At 38.4% G+C, this 10,212-nt stretch overlaps 1 protein-coding gene across 5 annotated transcripts in view; it reads left to right on the forward strand.

The window, feature by feature from the left end:
• The first annotated feature begins 242 nt into the window (after positions 1-242).
• The window catches only part of LOC122087408 (protein ROOT PRIMORDIUM DEFECTIVE 1), a 13,029-nt gene continuing 3,059 nt past the window's right edge, over positions 243-10,212 (forward strand). Inside the window, exons 1-5 of one of the 5 annotated variants that reach the window (XM_042656528.1) lie at positions 243-2,531; positions 3,021-5,534; positions 6,496-6,600; positions 8,128-8,282; positions 8,472-8,764. In XM_042656528.1, coding sequence (XP_042512462.1) covers positions 883-2,355 — 1,473 coding nt within the window. In that variant the 5' untranslated portion in view covers positions 243-882 and the 3' untranslated portion in view covers positions 2,356-2,531; positions 3,021-5,534; positions 6,496-6,600; positions 8,128-8,282; positions 8,472-8,764. Of the gene's footprint in view, positions 2,532-3,020; positions 6,601-8,127; positions 8,283-8,471; positions 8,765-10,212 lie in introns of those variants that run through there. The other 4 variants (XM_042656527.1, XM_042656529.1, XM_042656526.1 and 1 more) reach the window with 4 other exon arrangements.

The following is a 10,212-nucleotide window of genomic DNA, read 5'->3' on the forward strand; positions in this document are numbered from 1 at the left end:
AAATCTCAACTGTCCTTTTAGTGCAAATCAGATTCTTAGTGAAATAGATTCCAAGATATAACAACCCAAAAGCCCCTTCTAATAATTTTTGACTCAATTGTTGGGCCACATTGGGATTTTTAGGGTATTACTTGAGTTTGAACAAGGCTTGGGCCAACCTAAGGAATATCTTCAGCATCAATGAATATTTTTGATCAAATGAATGTTTTCAGAAAGAGGTATTGATGCTGAAAATATTCATTAGGTAAAAAAACTTGACCCAAACATTGTTCGGATTCAGCACAAGCCAGGTCGGATTGCCAGGCCAGACTTTCACTTTCAAACCCAAAGCCACTCTCCTCCTTTTCCCTTTTTTGGATGTTACCCTTTTAACTTCAAAGTTGAAAAGAAGCGAAGCAGCAGCTGCGATCCACCCAGAGACCGAGGACCGGTTATCCTGTCACGCAACCCATTGATTTAACAAATCTAGAGTTACAGATAGAAGTGATCTTCCATGAGATGAAGAGGGATAAGAGTGAATAACCCTTATATTTGATCGTTGACTCTTTTAGAACTCGTGATAGAGGTCTCATGTCTTTGTGTTTTTGTTTGCAGCCCTCGTACATAGTCCAAGAGATTTGGAACAAAATCAACCTTGCATCTTTCTAGGGCAACGCCAAGTACTTTTGCTGCAACAAAGGAGGGTGGTCTCAGGAGGATTCCAGACGAGCAGAATCTGGTACCCAACTCTCCCTCGTTGTGTCCCTCATTCTCTCTCCCCCTTGCTTTGTTTCTCACCTCCTCTACCCTTTCGTTCCTCCTACTCTCTCTTCGACATTCAAACTGCCAGAAAAGTGAGGAAGGGGAGAAAATATCTGTACGGTTTTAAAAACAACAACAGCAATGCAATTTCTTCAATCTTTTGTTTACTTCCCAATTCGATTTCTCAGAATCAATCACAATCACTACCAAAACCAAACCTCCATAGCTAAGCATCTCCTTTACTATGACATCACATGCTTTAGACATATGTCACAATCCACTTCAATCCCCAAGAAACAGCAGAGAGTAAGAGACCATGGATATGATAACTACATGGAAGTCTATAAGAAGATCCGCAAGGTCCTCAAGTTCCAGGATCTCATCCTCAGTCAACCAAACCATACCATCTGTATGTCCCGTCTCGACATTTTAGCTCGCCGCTTCGACTTCAAACAGTATGAGGCTGGTGCGTTCATCCTCAAATTCCCCCATGTCTTTGAAATCTACGAACACCCGGTTCAGAGAATCCTCTATTGTCGTCTCACCCGGAAGGCCACCCTTCAAATTGAGCAAGAAAATCAAGCCCTTCAGGCCCAAATCCCAGATGCCACTATCCGTCTCCGCAAGTTGCTTATGTTGTCGAAAACAGGTCGCCTTCGCCTTGAACATATACGGATTGCACGCCTTGATTTTGGTCTTCCTGAAGACTTTGAGTTCTCTGTAATTCTCAAGAATCCACAGTTCTTCCGGTTGTTTGATGCGGAAGAGACTCGGTCTAAGTATGTTGAGGTAGTTAACAGAGACCCCAGTTTGGCCGTTTGTGCAATTGGGAAGCTAAGGGAGAAAGAATATAGAGAAAGAGGTATTGATGCTGAAAACATTAGGTTTTCCTTCATTGTTAATTTCCCTCCTGGGTTTAAGATTGGTAAATACTATAAAATTGCGGTTTGGAAGTGGCAACGGCTTCCGTACTGGTCACCATACGAGGATGTATCAGGTCATGATCTCCGTTCACTTGAAGCACAAAAGCGTATGGAGAAGAGGGCCATCGCAACAATTCATGAGTTACTGTCATTGACAGTTGAGAAGAAGCTTACTCTTGAGAGGATTGCACATTTTAGGTTGGCCATGGACATGCCCAAGAAGCTGAAGGAATTTCTGCTTCAACATCAAGGGATCTTTTATATTTCAACAAGAGGGAATCATGGTAAGCTTCATACAGTTTTTCTTCGGGAGGCATACCAGAAAGGTGAATTGATAGAACCAAATGAATTGTATTTGGCAAGGAGAAAATTGGCTGAGTTGATTTTGTTGAGCCCTAGGAAAGCAGCTGTGGATCTGGATTTATTTGAGTCTGGCAGGGATAGAGAGGATAATGGAAGGAGGGAAATCGGAAGAGATGGTGTTCAGAATAGTCATGTAGGCTTTATGTTTGAACATAAGTTGGGGATGGATGGAGGGCAGGAAGAGGACTCAAGCTTAGAAACTGGTACATTGGGAATTGATGGAGAGAAAGAAGAGGACTTGGGCTCAGAAACTGGAGGAGATTCTGATTTTACTGGTGAAGAAAGTGATCTTGTTGAAACTTCAGATGAAGATGATGTTCATTGTTGAAAATGAATGATTCATTGAGATAATTTGATGGTGTTTGGACCTTTGCAATACTTAATCTATAATCCTTGGGCTCCCTCATCCTTTCAGAGCCTCCAGGTAGAGCTTGAAGCAAGCAGTACTTGGTTGACTATTCCTGACAAGGCACGATTGGGAGCCCCAGCTGCGCTCTCTTCAGAGTATCCCAAAATGATTTATGAGAAGATTTTAACTCCTTGTTATATGGCCATTCTTCAGTAATAGAAATTGAAGTTTCATGATGCTCTGATGGGGGTGATAGCAGGGACCGTGTCAATGTTAGATTTAATGCTTTCCATTTTTCTTTGTCTTGGAAATTAGGCAAAGGACTAATTAGAAGGTGGCGGGGCATGACTTCTCTTTCCCCACCCCTACCAGCTAGCAAGGTTGGCTGGCTGACTAACCAAAGGTATTATGTTGGAGTTCCACAACTGATAATACAAAGTCATAGAATTTCTGATATAGAATTGAAATTTGAATAGCATTTCATCTGCCAGGCAGCTTAACAGACCCATGTTAAAGCATTGGATTTTTTAACATTGTATATTCTATTCTTTGTCTTCCTGGCTATTTAATTTTTCATTTCTATTCTTTCTTCTGTTTGTTCGTTCCTTCTGTTCCTCAATGTATATACTTGACAACTATCTTAGTCCGTTCTTTAAGCTAGTCATAATTCAGCTTCTTGCTGGAGCAGAAGAAAGGTCTGTTGAAATATTTAATAATGGAGAGGTATTGGATCAAAGTGTTTCAGATGGGACCTTATTTGTTGGGGAAACATTTTCTCGCATCCGTCGACGTGGATTTGCAGGTGATCTTAGATAAACTGAAATATTTGAAATGCCTTCTAGATTGTGCAAGGTCCTGTCTCCATGACAAGTTCTCTGTTTTTATTGTCAAAGTCTGAAAATTTTGGCAATGATTATGAAACTGCTCTTCTTGTCAATTTAAATAATGAGAGATAAAATGTTCGAAACGTGCCATCTATATATAGACTCATGTTTTTTCTATTTGTCTCTTCTCGTCTCTTTTTTCTGAGGGTATGCCATTCTCTACAGTATTCAAGCTCCAAAACGTCTTCTTGTCATATAAGGGCTATCAATCTTCATATTTAAATATTTTAATCATTTGCTTAGGTTGATATCGCTGATTATAACTATAATATCCATTGTTGCAATTATCTAATATGAGATTCATTATTAATTATTCTAAAAAGTTATGATGGCACATATTTTTGTAACCATTAAACTTAGAACTGAACAGAAAACCGCTTATTTTAATCCTTCATTCTTGCAGAGCAACAGATCCTGATTACACACCATTATTTGCTTATTTTTTACTTGGTTTCACATTTTCTTTTCCAAAAAAACTTAGTTTTGGCTTGGCCAGGCTGCAGGATTGATTTTTAATCAGTCCTTGATGAAGAAATTTTTTATGCTACTTAATTGTCTACAAACCTACCATGATTGGAAGCCAAGGGTGAAAGGAGGAATAGAGAAGAAACTGAAATGGGGTTATGCTTTCAAGAAATTTCTGTAGCATTTTTTTTTTTTTTGGCCAGGGTTGGGGCCCGGGTGGAGAGGGGCTGGGTAATGGGGCACACACTAAGTCCATTATAGTTGAGATCAGTTTCATTTGTTGGGATTTGTGTGCTCTTTGTCGGTTGGAGCAATTTTTAGGTACATGACACAACTACCCACATGTAAGGGTTATTTTGGTAATTTTATTGCAATTTGATGATATTAACCTTTCGTTGGAGTTATTAGGAGATTGAGTCAAATTCCAAGTTTATTTTCAGTTTCAGTTTAAGAATCCAATTAGGATTTTTTTTATTTAATTTTTCTTATATATGTCACTAGTCACCAAGATATACATTGGATTTGAATGAATGTAATTTTGGCTGTATGCTGCTGTAAGAGACGAATGTTTGGTTCGACTGTTTCTGTCTTCTCTTTCTCTTGTTTGATTCTTTTCCCCTTCATCTTCCTGTCTCAGGTTTGATTTCTCTCTTTGCCTTCTTTTCTATTCTTCTTCCTCTTCTTTTCTTCTGTTTCCTCTTCTATTCTTTCGGTTAGTACCTTCACTAGAGATACTCTGTTCTGGTGTGGGTTCTGGGAACTACAAGAGTCCGGTTAGTACCTTTACTAGAGATAATCTGTTCTGGTGTGGGTTCTGGGAACCACAAGAACAGAAACAATCTCTCTTCATTCCTGTTTTCTTTTACCTGAGATATTGTGATACAGTTCAAGGAAGAAAACAGTTTCATTTTGGAGTTTCTATTTCTGTGTAATCTTTAGTATTAGCTTAGATTTTCTTTGTTTTTTGTACTTGCTATTTTGTTTAATAGTCTGAGTTTGCTTTTTGTACAAGTCTCAATATTCTTTGTAAGGAACTTTCTGTTTTTCTTTATTTATAGCAACTATCACTATATATGTAATGGATCATTGAGAGTCCTCCCTATGATTTGATGAAGATTTGAGTTTATGGCTTTTGTCAATGGCTGTGTGAAACAGTGGGGTGAGAGGCCTTGAGGTGAAGATGCCTAGGAGTGAGTGAGAAACTCTACAACTATTCTTCCTTTTATCCTCCCAATCGATACTGCTGTTTCTATTTACTGTTCTGAGATTTTCTTCGCATCTGGAATCCAATCGAAGGCTCCGTGTTGCTGCTGGAGTTATTGTTTGGCTTTTAGAAGAGTGCTTGTTGCTGCTTCATCAGTTGCTGACTGGAGAAGACTAGAATATACCCTGCAGTTCAGCATCGCTGGTGTTTCTTGCTAAAACCTTCAAGACCACGAAACTGAAGATCCATTCATCAACGAGAATCCATATTTTGACATCCAGGTACACTCACAGCTCCCTTCAATGGTTGAGGCTGATCTGACGGCTAGGTTTGTCTATGCTAGTTAAGTTACAAATTCTGGACCATAGTTTCTACTTCTGAGATTCATTGATATCTCAGCCTCTAGCCATGAATTTCGGCTCAAAGTTGACTCTTCTACAGGAACCTGTAAAATCACCATGAGAAGATGCATGTACATTGTTCATCTGCTGCCAACAACTATATATCACTCGAAAACACTACCAATAGTTATCATGCATTGCCACATGAGTCCGGAAACTTCTTCAACACTGTCAAGCTGCCAAGTGTCCTGAACTCACTGCCAAGTAATTGTCTTCTACTGTGAGCTCTACCAGATCATTTGTGACCACTGCCATATCACTCTGAACATTCTGCCACTGCTACATCACTTTGCCTGGGGTATTGCTTTGGTGACTCAGACTGCACCACGTAGACAACAATGACAAGTTGACAAATCTCATGCATTGTGTGTACAATAGCATGGAGATTTGGCTTTGGTCATTAAGTAAATGATTCAGAACAAGATAGTTCATGGAGGCCTGCACACATTATTTGGAGAGCAAGATCTTTTGTAACCAAACGAACACCTTGTTCATTTTGTGACCTAGATCTAATAACTCCAGTGCAGATTCATTGGTGAGAATGGGGCTGGGAGAGAAATATTATACAGGCTGATTTGAAGAAAGCTTTGAGAGTTGATAGGTCCGTTGTAATTAAGAGTGTCAATTCGGTACGGTACCGGTATTTGGTATGGTATCAGTACGGTACAGGGCATATATACCCCATCATGATGCCGTACCAATAGTGGTTCAGTACAGGAACCTCATACTGATACTGTACCAAATCTGTTTGGTTTGGTATTCGGTATGGTATCGGTACAATATGGTGTGTTTTTAAGTCATATCCCATACCCATACCCATACCGATACCGTACCGAATAGTGTCTTGGTATAGGAACCTCATAGGCTCATACTGATCCCGTACCGAATTAATTCTGTTTGGTTCGATATGGTTTCGGTCTTGGTTTTCGGTTTTCGGTTTTCGGTTTTTGGTACAGGTTGACACCCTTGGCTGTAATCCAATTGTTTATGTTCTTATAATTGTTATATTTCTTGTACACTTTCTTTCTTTGGGACATTACTCGTTAAATTTTTTGTTATGATTTAATAAAGAGATTGTTCACACACACACACTCTCTTTCTCTTTCCCATTTTCATTTTTGATCACTTTTTTAATAATAGTATATGTAATTTTCCCCTTGAACAGGATCCACTTCCACATTTTCTTGTTACCCTGAAGCAGATATCTTAACTTCCACTGATCAGTTGATGCCGACAGTTGTTGATGACAGGTTGGAAAACTGGCGAGAAGGTAAAGGTTGTATTAAAGGCTTTGATGACTGTCCATGTTTATTTCGTACTTCATGGTTCTTTTTTTAGATGGGCACATTATAGAAGAGGGGGTGGGGGAGGGGGGGAAGGTAACAGCCATGAGAATCGAACTCCTGGTGAGTGTGGACTTAGCACACCAACTGCGCTAGGCAGTTGTTTACTTCACTGTTCTTAGTACACTTCATCAGTTTTCGAAGTACCGTGCTTTATAGATCTTCTAATTGGGATTCTGGCATTGTTGTTCTGTTCCTTTGGAGAGATTATCTTAAATTAAACCCTTAAACCCAAGAAAGAGTAAATGACTTTTCTAAAAGTGGTTAATTAGGAGAGGAAAGGAGCGTAAATGTAAATTTTCACCTTGTATGTAAATAAAATTTCTGCTTTTTTGCTGCTGTTGTGAGTTGAAACACTAAACCTCATATCATTCGTCATTGCCATCACTTGCTGACTACCTCTATGCTACTTTCTCTTGAACACCATTAAACCTCTCTTCCCTCTCCAAGACAACACACAGCCAAGAAAACTGCAATCCAATAGGAGTTTGCATACCTGGTTTTGGACTACATCTATTCATTTTTATCACTCCCTTTACTCAAGCATTTATTGGGTACATGGATGCTATCTAAACTTTCAGAATTTTTGTTAAGGTTCCTTGGTTGGGGACATCACACTGTCCACAACTTCCCTTTATGTAAGGGCCCTGGGGATGAGTTATAAATACCAACTACTGAGTTAATTGGTGATGGTCTTTGGGATCTAAATCTATCCTTTATAGGGATAAGACCAATAAAATTAGTTCTCATGATCTTTTGATAGATACCCTACTTAAAAAGAGACAACAATCATCATAATAGGTTTGCTTTCACCATCTACTGACTTCTTGGAAAAAGCAGACTGATGTAGTGCAAGATGCATAATAAGTTCCAATTCTTTTGTTTGTTATGTTCTTTTGTCCTTTTACGAATATTTGGTGGTTCTGGTGGTACTTTATTCTAATCAAGAAGTTTAGCCAGTGGTCTACTAAAACTTTGGAATCAATTAGAGTTAGAACATCATTACTTATTAGCTAATTTTTTTTTTGGGGTGGGGGGGTGGTTATTTTACAGGTCCTATTAATCAAATAACCCAAAGAGATCAATTTATGACCCTTTGGATTTTGAAGTTATAAAGTGTTCACAGTTTCAAAGTAATTTGAGCTTTGGTTTCTTTGAGTGCTAAACTTAGTTTTTAGTGTTCTTATGCACATAGCATTCTACATCAACTCTATCAAGGAACATGGTTATTTGCAAAAAAAAAACTATTTTAAGAGTGAAAATTTTGTTTTAGGCTGTATTTGATTGTCCAGAGACTAGGAGATTGTTGAGAAGTGTTGGAGAATGTAGGATAGTCAATTAAAGTGGGAGAAAATGCTCCTCATTTTCAAACTTTTGTTTAGTTGCAGTAGGAAAGTGTAAGAAAAGTTACTTTCCTGAGAATGTGGCCAAATCTGACCAAAATTCTTCAACAGCTCTATTTGGAGGGGATAGGGAAGTGGGTGTGAAAGGTGCCATTACCAAGACATTCTCCTAAGCTACCCAATGACAAAAAACTTTCGGAAAGTGGCCAAAGAGGGAACTTTCAGACACTCTCCCCAACTGTATGGACAACCGCACAATGCCTTAGGTATTTCCTTACTTATCCCTTTCTCATGTTCTTGTAGCTATATTATTTCCTTACTTTGTCCCTTTCTCATGTTCTTGTAGCTATATCTTGTCCTAGAGAAAGATTCTTTATTTAGTTCTGTAATTCTTCACTGTTCTCCATCTCTTCTCTTCTCAATCTTCCATTGTGTTTGAATGTGTTCTTGTCCAGATCTGTGGGTTCTCATTGCTGACTATGCAGACACAGAGGCTTATTTTTCATTCACCTAGATGACGGATCTCTTTAACTCTTCTTCCTTTAGAGTACTGTATGGCCTAACTGCTTGGTTCATAAGGATGAAGCCATCCTAGTAGTTGTGCTTCACTCTGACCCATGTTTTCAAGTGTTATGAAATAAGTCGCATCCTTCCAGCTTTTGCAAGATTTTCCACAATCACTCCATTAATTTTATTCCTCAAAATACTATCAAAAATAAATAAATAAATTTAGTCAGTTTTGCTTTTCTTCTTTGCTTATTAGCTTTTCTGTGTAAAACTTGTCTTTCCATCACCTCTTTTGATCCATCTTGTACTAGACTTCTGCCCCCAATCTATATATCCACACTAATAATGGGGTATTCTAATCATCCAAGGATTAGGGTTAGAAAATCTCATGTAAGTCTAGAATCGTAGGAAGTAGGAACCAAAACCAGCAACTGAGATTTAACTAACCAGAGAAAGACAAGTCTAATACAGCTGGAAATCTGGTCAAGTGGGCTAACAAGGAAGGAGATTAAACCCTTAAAGCATGAACCAGATCCAGTGATCAGATTTGAGCATATTAGGAGATGAGACAAATTAGTAACCACTAGAGAATAGCAGCTAATGAGTAGAATAACAAAGGAAATCAACTTAGAAAATGGGGAATGTAATTAGTAATTGATTAGACAAAGTGGGTATAAAATAGAAACTAGAAGGACAGAATTAGAGTCTACTACAGTCTAAGGATATGTCCAAACCTAAGAAGAAACTCAAATAACAGTTTGTGGGTAGAATAGTATTTAAGAGAACAGACCAAAGAAGAAACAGTGTGGGCAAGACTGAAAACAGATTCTGACCTTTAATAGAAGAAGGAAAATAAGATAGAACTCAGAAGGAGAAGGATATGAAGTAGGCTTCTCACCTAGAACTGGATTAACATCTCACCAGTCCAACTTAGTATCACACAAAGGGCTTCAGTGCATCTCACAACAAAGGAGTTTTGAATCTCACAGAAATCAGTAAGCATAAGTTTAACAAATTGTTCTAATTGCTGGAGTAGTCTGATGCCCTAGGCTTTATTTATAACTTGAATGAAATAAGCAAATAGGAGACCCCTATGTATGGTGGGGAGAATCCCTTACAACTTTAAGTCTTCTTCAAAATAGAAACTATTCTAGGACTGTAACAAAATATCAGGATGTAGGGTATCTGTCCAGCCTTCTGGAAACGCTATTAAAACAAAGAATACAACTTACTAAAATAGAAACCAACAGTAATCTCGTATGGACCTTAAATTTTTAATATTTGGGCTTAAAGAATTGGCCTATTACAATAGAAAACCCAAAAATAGTAAGCTCATTGGATGCTTAAAATTAAACATGTTGGTCCATTCTTGGTCTAGTCCATTGCTGACCTTCTTGTTCTTCTGAAATGCATTAGACACATTATTGAACTTTTTTTCTAGGGAAAGTCTATACATCGCATATTTCCTTTAAACTTGGTTTCGTTGAAAGGCCGTGCTTTTCATTCCACATGGAAATCCATTGGCTTGGTTTGCTGCTGACCTTCTTGTTCTTCTGAAATGCTTAGACACATTATTGAACTCTCTTTTCTAGGGAAGTCTATACATCACATATTTCGGTTAAACTTGGTTTCGTTAAAAGTTAAAAGGCCATGCCATCCCACCCCCTCCCCCACCCCCACCCCACAAAA

This window comes from Macadamia integrifolia, chromosome 8 (assembly GCF_013358625.1).
Source record: "Macadamia integrifolia cultivar HAES 741 chromosome 8, SCU_Mint_v3, whole genome shotgun sequence".
Taxonomy (NCBI): Eukaryota; Viridiplantae; Streptophyta; class Magnoliopsida; order Proteales; family Proteaceae; genus Macadamia; species Macadamia integrifolia.